The 17,765-nt window shown below is 33.0% G+C and overlaps 1 protein-coding gene across 2 annotated transcripts in view; it reads right to left on the reverse strand.

Moving 5' to 3' along the window:
* LOC126738560 (tyrosine-protein phosphatase non-receptor type 9) overlaps positions 1-17,765 on the reverse strand; it is a 48,583-nt gene that overhangs the window by 1,236 nt on the left and 29,582 nt on the right. For both annotated transcript variants that reach the window (XM_050443944.1, XM_050443942.1), the window contains exons 5-9: positions 13,303-13,591; positions 9,082-9,406; positions 6,043-6,272; positions 2,269-2,498; positions 2,004-2,211 (exon numbers count right to left, since the gene is read on the reverse strand). In XM_050443944.1, coding sequence (XP_050299901.1) covers positions 2,004-2,211; positions 2,269-2,498; positions 6,043-6,272; positions 9,082-9,406; positions 13,303-13,591 — 1,282 coding nt within the window. The remainder of the gene's footprint in view (positions 1-2,003; positions 2,212-2,268; positions 2,499-6,042; positions 6,273-9,081; positions 9,407-13,302; positions 13,592-17,765) is intronic.

Here is a 17,765-nt window from a genome sequence, read left to right on the forward strand (position 1 = left end):
TACAAGGAAAAGCATCGATTTTCACTAACTTCAATTTTGATACAAAAATAAAACAATAGACCCATAATGAATTCTTAATAACGTGTATTGCCACCTCTAGCTGCAATGACCGCTTGAAGTCTTCACAGCATTCCTCGTATCAAATTATGAAAACTTTCCTGCGGATGTATTCTCACTCCTCACGAGCAGCATGTTCCATGATAAAGCATAAACATAGTTTTTGTCCAGTTTTGCTTTTTATACGAGAAAAGATATTATAACTGTTTTAACTGATATTTATTTTTATTTAAATTTTCTTGACAAAATAATTAGTGGTGCGATAATTTTGTCCAGGAGTTTATATATGGAAGGGGTATTTTTTCAAGTGATGCATCCTTGAAATAAAAAATAAAACACATCTCTGTAAAAAAAAATACATTTTGGCTTATGAGAGCTTGATAAAAAAAAATTAAACAAAAACTAAAACAAAATAATTTAGATGATGTTTGATATATCCATTTTGCAAATTCAAATTACTAAATATATATGTAAAAGGTATTTTTAAGTAAGGCCTTGAAAAAAAAATCAAATAAAAAACAAAAAACATCTTTTTAAAAAAAAAACATTTTAAGTTATGAGAGCTTAAATAAGAAAATTTAAACAAAAAAAATTTTTAACAAAATTTAAAAATAAAAGGCGACGGTTAATTAAGGGGATAAATGTGAAGATTCGCTGAAACAATTTGAACGCTTTAGTGAATTTAGGACGACAAAATCCGAGCCTATGGTATATATATCAAAAACTGGCCAGCAGATTTAAAAATCAACGAATAATAAATGTGCATCCAAAAACTCTCCGCATGGCACGGAAAAGACAAGGGTACATATAAAGGAAACGAAAAAAGATCCCTGCAATAACACCTCTACAAAAGCAACGAAGAATAGTTTTGTCAACATTGTCAAGGAGATAATTTCAGCAATATTTTTATCAATGACGAGAGTTGTTTCCAGATTGTTGCAAACCATCTCAAAATCCTTTCAAGAGAAAATGTTACCCTTCAAATTTCCATATTACGCCTCTTTGTATAGTTGATGGCACTGTTAATAGTGCAAATTATTGCGATATTTTAAATGCTTTTCTTCTTTTTGAGACGGCTAAGCTTTATATCTGGAGGGGTGGACTTTTCAGTAGAATAATGCAAGATGCCATACTTTTGCCTATACTCAAGTTGAATGCAAGAACACCAACTGAAAACAATTCCATGGCCAGCAGCTTTCCAGATTTAAGTCCCATTGAAAACATATGGGGATTAATGAAGATTGAAAGGGAACGAGCAGCCCCACGAAATAAAGAAGGTTTGATTCGTCCTGTTTTACAGGCCTGAACCACCATCACTAAGAAGTATGGCTGTCACCTAGTTTCTGGTGTACCTGGATGTTTAGTTAAGTGTGTTAACTAAACACACAACTAATTGTTTCTTTAAATTGTTTTGAAGGCAATTGTGAGATTTGAAGACCTAAAAAACTTTGCAAGCTGACAAGAAATATTACCAAAAAAGGATATTGCTCTATAAAGGTGGCTATTTTTATTATTGTGATGAATTAGAGTGTAGGTGCGTTTGGATTTCTTATAAAATTTAAAATAAAGGCGATTAATAATATCAAGCGGAAAACCATTTTTAAAAGCGGTATGTTTAAGTTCAAACTCACCAAGAAAAGCTTTCTTTGAAGTTAAAAAGACGACAAAACAAAGGGAATTAATTAGAGGTAAATTTGTTGAGTTCTTGGTTTGCGGTAGACTTCAAATTCAAGTTTGTTGGTATTTTTTGAAATAAGCACACCAATATAGATCATTTCATTCCCTTACAGGACCTAGTCTGTTAGAAGACTATACCTAGAATCTAATTCCTAGTATTTATTTCAAATAAATAACTCTAATCCATTAAAATTCAAAGCAATATAATCATTACAGTTTGATTGAAAATTGAATTTTTATAGTGTAATTACAATAAAATGCAAGCTTACCAGTTCGCCCAATGCCGGCGCTACAATGTACGACAATCGGAGGCCCTCGCGGATGCCCCGCCCACGTATCTCCCAAATTATTTACCATCGCTGCTTGTTGCCGTCGCACCCGCTCCAAAAACTCCAACATCGCCTTCGCCGATGAGGGTACCCCGTAATCGGGCCATGATGTGAACTGCCAATGGGACACCTCCCTCGTTTCCTCTGTCTATACGATTTTTTACCAAAATCATTTTCTACCTTTGCAAAAATAAAGACTATTTACCTTTTTATTAGTCAAACTAATAGTAGTGACAGTATAATTCGGATCAGTCTCAATATCCAACGTTTTGACTAAAAAGTGACCGTAAGTCACCTCGGCCCCCTTTTCACTCTCCCAATACTGGTGACATTTGGGTCTGCCCCGTTCCATCACCCTGGTGGTCATCACTATCACTAGGGTGTGCTGTTCCCAAATCATTCGCCAGAATTCGGGAGTGGTTTTCGCCAAGGGACCTTATTTAAAAAAAGGGTTTTTACAATAAGATTCTATTTTTAATATCCTTTTGTATGATTGTTTATGTCAAAACCTAAATTTTTAGAACTAAATGTATGGTATAGTTACAAGCAACGACCATCTGTTTTGAGCAATAATCTGAATGCATATGATCCTAGATGTAATTTATTAAGCAAATTTAAACGCTCACGTTCTCTATCAAAATGTAAAATGGTCAAATATTTGTAAAGCCAATTTTAAAAAAGAAAAACGTTCCTTCCTCTAAAAATTAGATTTGTTACAATCGACAGGTAGAAATGCATACTTAAGCTCTGGAATAAATACATAATAAGCATATAAAGCCATTTCGAACAGCCTTAATTACAGACCGCGATTTCTTTTCCTTATCTTTTTAGCGGATTTATAAGACCGAGTTAAAAAAAAATCTACGTGTGATAGCTCCAATCATACACAGTTGGGCAGCAACGTTCAACTACAATAACTACCACCACAAAATTACACTAAGCTTGTAGATAACCGGCAATAGAATATTTAATGCCGAGTTTATACTATAATAATAGTTATATATAATAAAGTTTATATTATAATGTATCTAATAACTCTTTCAATGCATAACTTTAGGCTTAATTCGGAATTCATAATTTTAGTAAAACTGATGACTCATACCTTTTTTTGATGGTTATTTTTATTAATATTTTGAGTTTTTAATAAGTTTCAACAAGCTTATGAAATAGTTCATCAGCATTTTTGACTGTTCCAGATGCCCGAATTTTGCGATCCCAGATGTTCCCATAAATTTTCAATCAGGTTTAAGTCTGGACTCTGGGCTGGCCACTTTAAAACTGTGATCTTTTCTTGGTCCAACCATTCTTTTACCAATTTTGACGAATGTTTTGGATCGTTATCATGCTGGAATACAAAATTTACTGGCATACACTCAAATGTGTAAGGCCCCATTATATTTCGCAAAATATCCCGATACATAAATCGATCGATTTTCCCCACAATTTTATGTATTGGCCCAGTACCATACCAAGAAAAGCATCCCCATACTATCACATTACCACCTCCATGTTTAATCGTAGGTCGGATAAACTTTTTCTTGAGTCTTTCACCTTTCGGTAGTCTTACATGAAGTATTCCATCACTGGAAAACAGATTGAAATTAGATTCGTCACTGAATAGCACTTTTTCCAATCTTGTGCAGTCCAGTTAAGATGATCCATTGCAAATTGTAGGCGTAACTTGACATTTTTCTTCCGCAGCAAAGGGTATTTAGCAGGTCTGTAGCTGTTAAGTCCACCAGAACACAATCGCCTTCTTACCGTTCTTGCAGAGATATTGGAAGGCTCACCTTCATTTAATTTTTGTAAAATTTTGGAGGATGACAAAAATGGGTCATTCTGGGAAATATTTAAAATTCGCCTATCTACACGGGCAGTCGTGGCTTTAGGTCTTCCAGTGCTTTTACCTGGTACCACATTTCCAAATATACGATATTTCTTAATTATCCGTGACACGGTGTTCTTAGGAACGTTTAGTCTTTGAGCAATATTACGCTGCCTAACACCCTGATTGTAAAAATCTAAAATTCTTTGGCGAATGTCGCTGGAATAGGCCTTGCCTTTTCCCATGGTAGAACAAAATAAAATAAATAAAAAGAACCCACTTGCATACTCGTGTGTCAAAGAGTGCCTGTAAAATACATCTTTTATAAAAAGTTCCAAGCATTTTGTCCAGCACAAAAATTTAAAGTATTTCTTATTGTCTGAAACAAGATAACGATTTGCTACGATTTTTGAAATTATTTGTTAGTGCTTAAATATCGTCTTTCTAGTATAAAAAAATATCTATATTTTAGAACATTGATAGAATAGACATTGGCTGTTTTCGGTTAGCTACACAAGGGGCAGAGGGAATATTTTGTTGATAAACATGCTTAGTAATCCGCGTTGCCAGTGATTACTTAATTTTAAGAAAAGAAAAAAAATATATTAAATTAATGTGAATGACATAAGTTTTATATTATAAGGCAAGAGAGAGTAAAATTCGTGTAATAACTATATTATAATTTGAAATTTCTACATAGAACGGCCACTTTGTGAATTGATTTCAATGGTGTCGTAGGTGCTTTTTTTTCTTTTAGTATTAGAATTAAAACAAAATATTTTGAGTGATTTCAGTGGGTTTTTTTTATTAATAATAAAATTATAAACTTGCAGAAAGTACAAAACTGAAAATGGATACAACTGTTTTTAAGATCAGGTCAGGATTTAAAATCGTTGTTTTTTATTTATGAAGCAAAAAACCACGCATTAACATAAACCTTATCAAAGTTGTGCAAACTGACAAAAGATATTTAATAAGATCTTTTTAAAAATTTGTTAATGACTAATTACTACGTTTTCATAGAGAATCCAATACGATTTGAATACGAAAACGGGTATTCAGATCAAGATCTCAATCTACAATATTTCTCATGAAACCTGTGATACATATTCGAAATCGATTTGAAAACTGCATGAAAACATAATAATATAGTAAATGTTTTAACAATTTTAGATTCGCTGATGTGGATATCATAAGGCAGTTATGAATAGCTACATTAAGGATTGAAGTTATTTTAAAGGAATAAAAAACCTCTTGCTTCAATTAAGTCTTCAAGAAGGGTGAAAGGGTGTAAAGTAAATACACTCCCGACATTAAAAGCATTTTTTTAACAATAAACGGAGGAAAAAAAATGCTGTTGGTACGTATACAAATGTAAAAATATTTACCTGAAAACCGTAAACCAAATCGATTTATTTAAATTTAGCATTTTTTTATAATAATAACTATTATTAAAATCAATTATTAATATGCTAATTAATAATTGATTTTACGCCAATCTAACTCCATAATAGTCAATTATGTATAGCTTTTTCATATTTTTTTACAATAATGGATACTTGCGTTGTAAACATATCAAGTATTCCACTTTGCCAGTTTGCCTTTTGTTCATAAATTTTTTTATTACCAATATTTTCATTACAAAAAGTCTGTTGATTCCTCTCAACGTATATATTATTAGATAGCAAATATTTTTTAACTCAAAACAAACTACAAAATACAAAACATTAATAAATCAGTAGATTAAGAAAAATAAACATTTATGAAAAATTGGTAAATCTGATTGATATCATTGTCTGAGAGATGGACTTAAACAGCCTGTCGTCTGCATCATTATTATCTATTAATGGCATTAAGAATTTACTTTTAAAAAGTTACTTTTAATACTTGAGAAAAATCTATTGTTTAACCGTTAAAAACTACTTTTTAGTCGCCAAATGTTAACTTTCTAACCATTAAATACAGATATTTTTTAAAAACTAAAAAGTTGTTATTTAATCACTAATAATTAATTAAAAAAAAAAGCAGTTTCTCAAATTATGACTTTTCTCTTTGGCTTTGTTTGGCTGACTTCAATTTTTGTAAATACAGGTTTATTTATAAATAAGCCTAAAAGTGCCAAACAAAAACTATTTTTATGCATTGATTTCATACCTTGCGTATTAATAAACGCGTTCTTTTGTTTGTACCCATCGACGAAATTGGCATGGATATAATCACTATCTTTATCACAATCTATTTCGGAGAGGACCACTCGACTGTGATCGTAGCACAGCACATCAGTATATCGGTTCTTTGGTAGGTTGCAACGCGATTTCGCCACATTGAACGAACCTTCTGGTAACCGTGCCCTGATTTCGGCGTATTCTTGCACCAAACCAGATCTAAAAAACAAAAATTGTCTTTACCACAACAATAAAAGGCGTATTACACATAAAAAGAAAGTTTTTAATAAACTCCTCTTTTTTTGCTGTTTCGGTTTTTAAAAACAATGGGATGACCTACATTTACGCTATTTATGATGCATTCGAGAAGATGAAAGGATTGCATATTAAAAATGCCATTTATATATTGCTTATATGAAAGGAGAAAAGTAGGTCGGTGAAATATTAAGAAAATCTATTGTTTATGAGAAAAATAAAAGTAGAGCCTTGGGTACTATTAGTAATGAGAAAGAAAAACTTAAGAATGATAATCTAGGGTCTTAGATTATCATTTCATAGCCACTTCAAACTTTAAACTAATGCAGTAGTCATCGTAATGTTTGGATATGAAACAAATACTTCCAATTAGGGAATTGAAGAAAAAAATATGAATAATAAAGTTATCTGATATTATGCAAAATTTAATTTTTCACCTCCTTCCTGAATATTGCTAAAACAACAGTGATTTCTTATTGGTTCTAACAGGAATAATGTGAATTTTACTTCTAAATTGTAATTTTGTTGCTAAATATAATGGAGTTTTGTTTTAATGTGTTTATAGTGATTTAAAACGTGTGAAAGCTTTATTGACATCAATTTCTTGAAAAATGTCCCCCTAGTCTTACTGCCGGATATCACTCTAAATCTCATCAACTTTGTTTTTAGAAATTACTCGTTTACCTATAGTTTTTGACAGGTTTTCATTTTTGTTATAATTATTTTTTATTAGGTTTCATTAAAGGTATATTAATTGATTGAGAGTCAAAAAAATCAAAATGAAAATTGAACAACAATAAATTTACAAAAACTAAGGCCCAAAAAATACAAAACTAGGTTAGGAATGCTAGGAAGAAATGGAAGAATCGTTTTTACCGAGATTCTACCTCAAAATCCCGGGTAATCCGATACCCCGTCGGTCGCAACCAGCTGATTTCACCAGTTAATTTTGAAACGTGGGGTTTCTTGTACCGGGTTACCGCCGCGCCGGTGTAACCCGGTGTATCCACCGGTCAATTCTAAAAAGCGCCCGAACCGAGATTTTAAGGTGGAATCTCGGTCAAATAGATTCTTCTTGAGATATCTAACCTAATTTTGTATTTTTTGCGGTTTAGTTTTTGGAAATTTCTTGTTGCTCATTTTTTATTTTGGTAAGTTGATTTTGATGGTCGAGTGAATTTTTTATTAGTGAATTATTTGACTAGTAGAACACACCTTTTTAATACAATTTTTTAAAATTTGTATTGTTTATTATTTGTGTTGGTTTACAGGACTATAAAAACTGATTGCGCTACAAAAATTAAAACCCTTACAATGGAACTGTGGCCATTTGATTTTTAGTTTCTTAAACATCAAAACCGTGGCAACGTTTCTAGCATTTATTCATAGTTTGTTTGGTTTGCTTTGAAAAATTTAAAAATATAAACATAAACAGAAATCGATATTATTAAAGCTGTCGACTGTCAAACAAATTCTAAGGAAATCAACCGAAGCGTTTCCGAATGTTTAAGTAATCGAACGGCAACCTGAAATCTACCGAAATTTTAAAAATTAGCCGGTTAGTGAATTCTGAAAAGTGCCCATTGTAAGACGCTCAGTTTTTGTCGCAATCAGTTTTTGCGGCTCAGTTTTTGCGGCTTTTATAGTCGGTACCTATAAATAAACAGAATTTAAAAAATTTGTATTAAAGTTTTATGTTATCCCTCTACTATTCTCACTCGACCACCAAAATTAACTTACCAAATTAAAATATCTACAAAAAATCAAAATGAAAATTGAGCAATAATAAGTTTACAAAAAGTCAGCCGCAAAAAATACAAAACTAGGTTAGGAATCTATTTGACCAAGATTCCACCTTAAAATCCTGCTTAATACGATACCTTGTCGGTCTCAAACAGCTGATTTCACCCATTAATTTTTAAACCTGGGGTTTATTGTACAGGCTTGTTGTACTGCCGGTACAACCCGTTGTATCCACCAGTGAATTCTGAAAAGCGCCCTAATGCTCCATCTTTACGAACTCCCATCTGTCAATTTCGATCTGACACGTCATAATCATGTGACTTAATGATAAAACATGGTGCGCAATTGAAATCTTGCGTTCTTAGTGAAACATCCTTTACTTGCACCAAAATATTTGTTCTTGTTCAATTGATGGCGCTGCTACGAGGCAATTGCCAGCACGACTTGGAGATTCAGGAAAACCGTCGGGTAAAGTCCAGTGCAACGATATATTAGAATGGTCACCCGTCAAAACACCAGCATTTTACTTGTCAAACAATGTAAATAGAAGGTGGATGACATTGTTTGGCAGGTGGAATGCTGGTGTTTTGACGGGTGATCATTCTAATATATCGTTGCACTGGACTTTATGTACCCTGTTCCTCGAATCGACACTTTCACAATATTAAATCATCAATCACAATACGAAATTTTTTAATGCACGATGTCACCTCCCCCACGATGCATCATCCGGCGTGAATAGGATCAGCTACCACCGGCAATGGGTAGGGAAAAGTCTGGGAAAGGGATTTAAAGGATAGGAAGGACGAACAACCATATGTTAATGGGATAAAGGATAACGCAGAAGTGGGATAGAAAATTTCACAAAGTTTAGTTCTGAAATGCGCATTGTACTAACGGCAAGGGGTCAAAGAAATAAATCCGTAGAATAGGAAAAGACGAGAACTACCACGTGTTGACTGGGTGAAAGATGACGCGGAAGTGAAATAGCGGACCAAAATATTTACAAAAAAAAATATCAGTGACTGACCTGCCTCTTAACCTCACCATTTCAACCAGCTGCCCGATCGTGACGGCCGCTCCGTCCCCGGGCAGCGAATCGTCGTCGCTAAAGCCGCTCGAGGCGGACGACGGCGGATTCAAATTCGTCTCGTCCGAGTGCGACCACTGATCCGCCGTATCCACGTCGGCTCCCTCCTCGCCACCCCCCAAGGTACCGCCGCTTTTACTCCGAGTACCACCGAACTGCACTACCACAGCTCCTTTGTTCACCTCCGCACCATCACCACCTACGAGTTTCGACTTTTGATGGAGGATCTCGATGTGGTTACGTCCCGACGTTGGACTTTTATTGTCTAGAAAAAGATACAGAACAAATTAATTAGATAATTAAGGAAAAATAATTTGATTACAGGATGTTATAGAATAAGATGCTGATCCTTGCTAACTACATTAGCTGGCGGCCTGTGCAAATCTTGTCTGAATAGTTGTCATCCATACAGCCGCAACCAAAATTTAAATTTGTCAGTGTATGACTTGAAGTAGTGCTACAGATAAAGTATAATGAGTGACGTGAACCTGCTAAGATTGTACGGTAAAATTGAAATTGAAAAAACGTAAATAAAAAAAAGAAGCGGTATAAAAACTGGCTGCTGCAAAGATATAAAAATTCACATGTAAATTTATTAAAAGAATTAAAATTTAAAAAACAGGATTGGTTTAATTATTTGCGAATGGATGAAGAGACATATTTGAACTTATTAACATTAGTGGGTTCAATAACTGAAAAACGCGATACAAAAATGAGAATGGCGTCTCTAGTAGCTACAAAAGACTAACTGCCACCTTAAGAATTTTAGGCGGTTTGGTACAAATGTTATACAGGTAGGGGTAGGGGTAGCGTAACTACGATATTTTTGTTATAGGGTGAGTTACCTCTTGGGCCCGATGTATGTGAATTCCAAAATTTTAAATGGCACCACCCCTTTTGTGATACGTTAAATTAAACGTCTTTTGGAGTATTCCTATTTGCAACTGATCAATATCCAAATAAAGTCAAGTGAGTCAGATTGTACTTCACACTCAAAAAAGTCAAAAGTAACAATCATCTTTTAAATCCCATAAAAAAGTTTGGAATGTAGTATGTTGGAATGCAGGTTTTAGGTCGTTCCAGAAAGTAGATGTTTGGACCTAGTTTCAAAGAATAGTCTACATTGTATTTTGTCTTCTGACTTTTCACCGACTCACCTAAATACTTCACATAATGGTTTATAGTATGACTGAAAGAATTCAAATAATTTATACTTATGGTTCTCAAAACCAACTGACACAGACTGCTGCATTATTTAACGAACGAAATCCTGGAAAAAATGTAAGTCATACTTACGAAGCAGCTAATTCTCAAATTTGAAGAAACAGGATCAATGGAAAACAAAAAAAAAAAAGAGTTCAGCGTAGAGTACTTGAAGAAGCGGCACAAATAGAAGTATTAGGACATTTTGTTATGAATTCTACATTGTCTCTACGCCAATCCTCAGCGATAACAGGAATTTGTCATGAATCTATTGGTACTTAAATTAAGTAATTTCCATCCAGATTTAAATGCAAATTCTTCAGGAATTGCATGAAGACGACCCGGACCGAAGAATAGAATTTTGCGAGAACGGCAGAAAAATTACGTATTACTCCTGAGTTCCTAACAAATATTTGTTTTAGCGACGAATGCACCTTTTTTTTTAAATAGTTCTGTAAATAAACACAACTGTAGATATTAGAGTGATGAAAATGCGCATGTTTTCAGAGAAGGACACACACACACAGTATCCAGAAAAAATCAATGTGTGGGCGGGAATATTGGATGATACTATTGTCGAGCATCTATTTATTAATTTTTATATGATGCGTTTCCAGATCAGTGGATTGGAAGAAGAGGTCCAATAAAATGGCCGGCGAGATCACCAGATCTAACACCCCTCGTCTTTTTTCTCTGGGGTCACTTAAAAACTGCTGTGTTTAAAACGCAACCAGGTTCATTCTATGATCTTCGGCAACGGAATTTTACAGAATGTATATCTATGCCAAGAGAAGTGTTTCAAAATGTGAGAAATGAGTTCGAAAATAAATTATAATTTTGTTAGGTCAAAATGAAGTGCGTTTTGAGCATCTAGTTAAATAAAATAACACTTCATAAAAACAGAGTTTATTTTATTTAACATATACCTTTCTTTGACCCTGTATAAAATTTAGGATTCTAGTTCCCCCTACTTGAATAACATTTGTACCAAATTACCTTTTGCTAACTTTATTAGTTTGAGAGATATTTGTATTGAAAATTTTCAAATTGACACCCTGTATTGATGATGTTCTTTGAGCATTCCATCTCTCAGAATAACTATAATTGAACGTACTCAGTGCTGTAGATAATGCAATATCCTGAGCAGTATTGTTCACAATTAAACGACAATGTATTTCTATTCAGTATCCCTAACTGAGCTTCAAATGAAACATCAATAATTTTTTCACTAAAAAATTCTTTGTTGATCTGATATTTTTCTCAATTTATTAACTATTATTTCGCATCAAATTCATCTTCGTCCTTCTGTGCTCTAATTTTTTACGGATCGCTTCAAGACTCAGTTTTAGTAGCTTTTCTTTTTACTGGGGTATGTTGATGTCCCGTGGATTTTGTAACTATTATATGATGTAGCAGGAAGCATTGCTGTGAAGGGATCTAACTAATATTTATTTTCTAGTTTCCATCCGGTGAAGAATGGAAACGCATTGCCAATGTTTTTGAACAAAGATGGAATTTGCCTTATTGCATGGAAATTATACCTCCCATAAATAGTGACTCTTATTTCTATAATTATAAAGACAGCCTCAGTATGGTTCTAACGGCCTTAGTGAATGGAAACTATAAATTTATTATGTGTGAGTTTGGTGTCAATGAAAGAATATCTGGTGGAGGAGTAATAGAAACAACAAAATTTTATGAAAAGCTTAAAAAAACCAATTGAAGTGGCCTGTAGAAGAAAAAACCGCCATAAGTGCAAAAAAACGTTGCCTTATGCGTTTATAGGGGACGAGGCTTTTGCATTGAACAAAAAATATTTATACATTTACATAATGGAAACAACTGGAATACTTTCGTTGATGCCAAATCAGTAAGGGAAAAGTTTTACAGATATTTCAACAACGAAGGTTCTGTTCCGTGGCAACATGATATTACAAAACAATGCACATTTAGCTATCTAGTAGTAGGTATGCAAAATATGATATTTTTAGAATTTGATAATAATACTGTTTGTTTTTTAATTAGCAATTTAATAACGTTTACAAATCGCGCTTTTATTTGCTGTGTCTCCTATGCCATATAAACTAATGAATTATGTAGTAGGTATATCACATTTTTATTTTATAGTTTTTTTTTGGAATGTGTATTTTATTATGCATTCTTACCTGACAATTCAACGGTTCTTCATTTTCGTTACTATCTTACGTTATATTGGATATATCACGCCTAGGGGTTTCTTGATTCGTTAAAAATATTAGAAGAGTGTAATACCACAAATGCGGGGAATAAACTGTTCCATTTCGGTAGACATAGAACTTTTAACTTTCTTCAGTTCTTTTCTAAATGAACTGCGTAAATTGTTAATGTTTTTAAGCACACTTTCTTCACTTGCATTCTCATCAATTTCACGAATTTTTTAAATTAGAACTTTATATGCCGCTTGCTTTTAATGTTTGTCCATGGACTACTTACTTTTCACCTTCGATAAACATGGATGTGCCCTATGTAATTAAATAAATTCAGTAATAAATACTTTATTTTTATTCTTTTGCCATAATTCACACCAATGACCTTGCTTCTCTTGAATTAAAACTAACAAATTCGATCTCTGTAGCATCCACACTAACAGTTTTGACAAGTCTGTGCAGGCAAATATCAAGCAGAACCTGAAAATCGTCTGGCCAAATATTTGAACTGCGCAAATGCCGCATTTATATCCACGCATGTATATTCCAGTTTGGCCCGTACAGAATAAGTCTGCGCAGGCCGCCTGTGAATGTGTAGGGCCTTTAAGCGTGTTAATTTTTCTTAAGATTTAAACACCCTGTAGTTCAAAAGTTTAGAACATAGCTTAACTTAAACTTTTCTTCTTAAAATGACCTAAGCTTAAGGATCAGCATCTGATTCTGTAACACCCTGTATAGTGTACATAACATAATCGTATACAACTGTACTCACCATATGAAGGCGGTAAACCGGTGGGCGAAGCCCTGAGTAAAAGGTCGTGGTTCATCGACGAGGAGGCGCAGCGCTCGAGCCACGCATCGTGGTCCAGCGCGTGGACACCGCCCAGATGTAGTGGCAGCGAGTCTCGGGGTATGTGCGCTTGCAGTTGCGCAGCCGATATCGTGTACACGCGCTCCCTCAACTTTTCGCGCACAAACAAGCGCAGGATTTTGAATGGAGCTTTGAACCACAACGGCGCTGTTACAATTAGGACTTTTTTTAGTTTGGCTGGGTAACCACCCTGAAAATAAATAAGATATTAGATTATTTGGTTTAGTAAATTAAGACATTTTGTAGGGACAAGTTCCGCTGCTATGATCGTCAAGACCTCCTTTTATACGATTATTTTTATTGATACTACTCCTATAAAAAAACGTCCTATATGAAATTGATAGTCATGATAAACCAGTATCACTAAGTTGATATACATACGTGCTTAAAATCTGGGGATATTGCATTATTTTAATGGAAGTGGTTTTAAATTTTTAAATTAAATATTTTTTGTAACCGTTATAAATGAAAATACCCGCATAACAAATAAATTATCACGTGATATCAAAATACTGATTTCCGTGAAAAAAAATTGAATTTATTTACAATATATTCGAAACAAAAAATTTGAAATCAAAAATTTTACAAAAAAAAAATAGAAAAGAAAAAAAATCGTGCACTGATTGTGGCTCTACGTCTTTCCATACTAAGGATTAAGTTATCCAGATATTCTTGAGGAATTGCTATCCAACACTGTTGGAGAGCTTGAAATAGCTGATCTCGGTTCGGGAACTGATTCTGGCCCTGAAAAACTCTTCGATGAAGCATATCCCAGGCATGCTCTATAGGATTAAGATCAGGTAATCGAGCTGGCCAGTCTAAAAAACACAAATTTTCTGTTTTTCTGTTCTGTAATTCTAGCTGTGTGTGGAGTCGCATTATCCTGCATTCAAATATTTTGTTAAATAATTGATTTTGCTCACATGTTCCTAAGTTCAGGCTAATCGACTAGCGTGATTCCCTCGATGTAAGGGATAGCATCCCCAAGGCTTTCGCCTCACTAGATTACCTTCTCTCAATCTTCTGTAGATGGTATATATGATGTTGATAAATCATTTTTACAAATTAAATCAAAATGTATGAGGTATTGATGAGATTAGTTATGATATACTTGTTTAGCATTGATTTTATGGCCCCTGTAATAGCGACTATTTTCATTAAATGTTTACAGAATGCTGAAAGCCACTGCCCGAGACTATACACGAATTATTAAGAGAGTCTGTCTATTTTCCATCCCTGCAAGGACCTCGTCCATCCATACATATATTTAACGCTGAAAAACATATATTGGACACTATTTATTTAAATTACAAATGTAAAAAAAGCAAACTGAAAAGTTATCCTAATGATGTTATTAGGGTAGAAACGGTTAGCTAAATAAAATGTTTTGCAGAAGTATAAAAAAAAGTGTTTTTATGTTGAACAAATATTTGCATATCGTTCACTCATGATCACATTTTTACCCTAAAACCGAAGGAAGTCCTCTATTTTGTAATCGTTTTAATAAAAGAATACTTTAAGGGTTAAGTTATGTATATCCAATTATGCATAAAATCTACATGTTCAAACACAAATAAATCAGTAAAATTCTCCAACCAAAACTGTCTGACCTAACTGTATCTAAATCCTTAACTCAGTGTCAACTGTAATTTATAATAACTCTAATAAATCATGATTTTTTTAACAAGAACCAAGGCAATTTATTTATGCTAATTAAAAAACATTAAACTTTGGACTATCACACGTTCTATTTGAAATAAATTTTAAAGTGTTACCTGAAAACAATTACAACAAACTATTTAAAAAATAAAAACAGGACATCCTTCTAACTATTAGCAACATGTTTTTATTACACTAATAAATACTATTCAAATTTTATGGGGAATGCTGCACATTAAATTTTTACAGAAAAACCACAATAACTTAATGAACGGGTGAAATCAACATAGACCGACAATTTATCTTGAAATTATTCCGAAGGCCATAGTCGTGGGAAGAACACAATATGTATTTGAATGCATTTGAAAAAAAAAACGATTTTAGAAAAATATTTTTCTGCTTAACAAATCATTCAACATAATTATTATTTTGATTGGTGAGTAATTTGACCTGTGGTTCCTTTGTGTTATCCCATATGTTTCTGTTCACTATAAGTAACTAATGATAGACAAAATTTGGTATGAAACACAGATGTTCCACCTGTCTAATTTTATTCTACATGAAAATTACACCTGCACTTAAAAAAATGCTGACCACAAGCCAAGTTGTGAATTCTTTGGCATTAAACCCAATGTCTTTTAATACCTTCGTAATTTGTTTTTAAATTGTTAACAACCCAGTTCTTAAATAAAAGCAAAAGTCCTGTTTTATTCTGGGAATTTATATAAAAAGTAGATTTTAGTGAACAATGATGTGTAATCTAAAAAATCTTTACACACGCTTTCGTTGAATTAATTAATATTTCAACATATTGTAACTTAATTAACCTAATTAGAAACCTCTGCTTTTAATATTTATAAGTGTACATTTTATTACCTCACCGCACATATTTAATATGTAGGGGATTGCTCGGAAAAGCTTTAATAATTCATTTCAGAAAACTGGCTTAAAGAAATTCGGCATAAGATTAAATGCTATAATTAAACATTTTTAATTTTAGAATGTGAACTGCAGGTTTTAATAAAAGATAATATTTGGAATTGTAACACACCATAGCAAAAAATAAGAATAATCTGTGGTCACAAATTAAACCAAAAAGAGTTTTTCAGTTTCACGGAAAAATTAAAAATCTATGATAAAAATTGCATAAACTTAGGCCCAAATAACCATTGGAATGGAAATTGGAATTAGCAACATGCTCTTACTACCGCAACCAAAGAATCAGAAACATAACGTTCAAAACAGATTTTTGCAAGTAATTTAGATTCCTAGCGTAATCTAGAAAAAGTTATAGTCATCTCTAGAACCTGGCCTTTTAAATAGTTTATGCGCCTGTTTCATTAACACATTTTTAAGAGCTGAAGAAAACCATTTTGGAAAGTGCCGCGACACTCGTTTTAAAAGAAACGTAATATGTGTAACTGCATAAAGTATATCTAAATTTAGCATAAAATTTAGGGAATCTTGTTGAAGCACATAATTCCAATTAACCTATTAGCTCATTAATTAGGTAACAATTTATTGAAGTATAAATTTGGTCATTACATCTACCCCAATTGCCTCTCGAAACCATAATGGATGTAAGGATGGGTAGATGGTAATTATCCTGTGGAACCAATGAAGTGATCAGATGTGTACATCTTTTAAATAGAGGAGTTGCGATAAATTCAGTTTAATAAAAGCCAGGTCATTAAGAATTAAATCTTCCCATTTCACTTCACGTTTAATCAAATTTGTTTTATAGCGAAATCAATGTCGGGTCTTATGGTACTACTTTTGGTTCTTTTTACTATAGACAGAGTATATCAAAAAGTTACTTTGACATGAAAGTTGTTTCTTTAGGTGAGAAAATTATTTATAATTAAGAAACTGATTTTATTAGGTGTTGAAAATACCAATCATTAACATTGCGGTACATTCGTTACCTAACAAAAGAATAAATTATTAAAATTAACATATAATACAAGAATACCTTCTGTATGTTAAAATCTTTTTTTTTTTAATGTTCTTAACTGCTTAAAATTAGTTAGTACTTACGTAAAAATGCAGTTGGAAACTATAAATATATCTATGAATAATTGGTTTTAAAGAAAGTCTTCTGAGTATGCATTAGAAATATATAAGTGCTTAGACGTGTTAAAAGCATTTGATACGATAAATCATGAGTGACTAATACAAATTTTAAAAAATATTTCCATTAGTAGGCTCTCTAAACTGATGTAACGTAACAAGTTACTTAAAGAACAGAAAACAAAGCGACAAAACAAATACAGATATACAAGGTCCAGGACCACATCTTTGGCCACCTCACCCCCCAGATCTGACAGTACTCAATTTTTTTATGTGGACGAAGAGTCAACAATAACGTTTTTAACATCGCAATAATCGCCAAGGAAGATTGTCTGTGGAGAGTCAGAACTGCATTTGAAGAACGTAACTCTCAGTCAGTAAGGAGAGCCTCCACTAAGAATTACTACGCAAGTGCGAGAAATGTCTAAAATTTCAAGAGCATCAATTTGAACATTTATTAAAATAATTTTTGTAACTCTTCATTCTATTTGAATATTTTCTTTGGTAATAATTAGTTAATTTTTCTGGTCATTTTTCTGCACATTGACTTTTACGAATCTGACAAAGTTTTGCATAATTTTCTTGACAGTATTTGGAGATGATTTTGTTTTCCGTAAATAGGGTCGCAAATGTAA

Source organism: Anthonomus grandis, chromosome 7 (genome assembly GCF_022605725.1).
Source record: "Anthonomus grandis grandis chromosome 7, icAntGran1.3, whole genome shotgun sequence".
In the NCBI taxonomy this organism is placed as follows: Eukaryota; Metazoa; Arthropoda; class Insecta; order Coleoptera; family Curculionidae; genus Anthonomus; species Anthonomus grandis.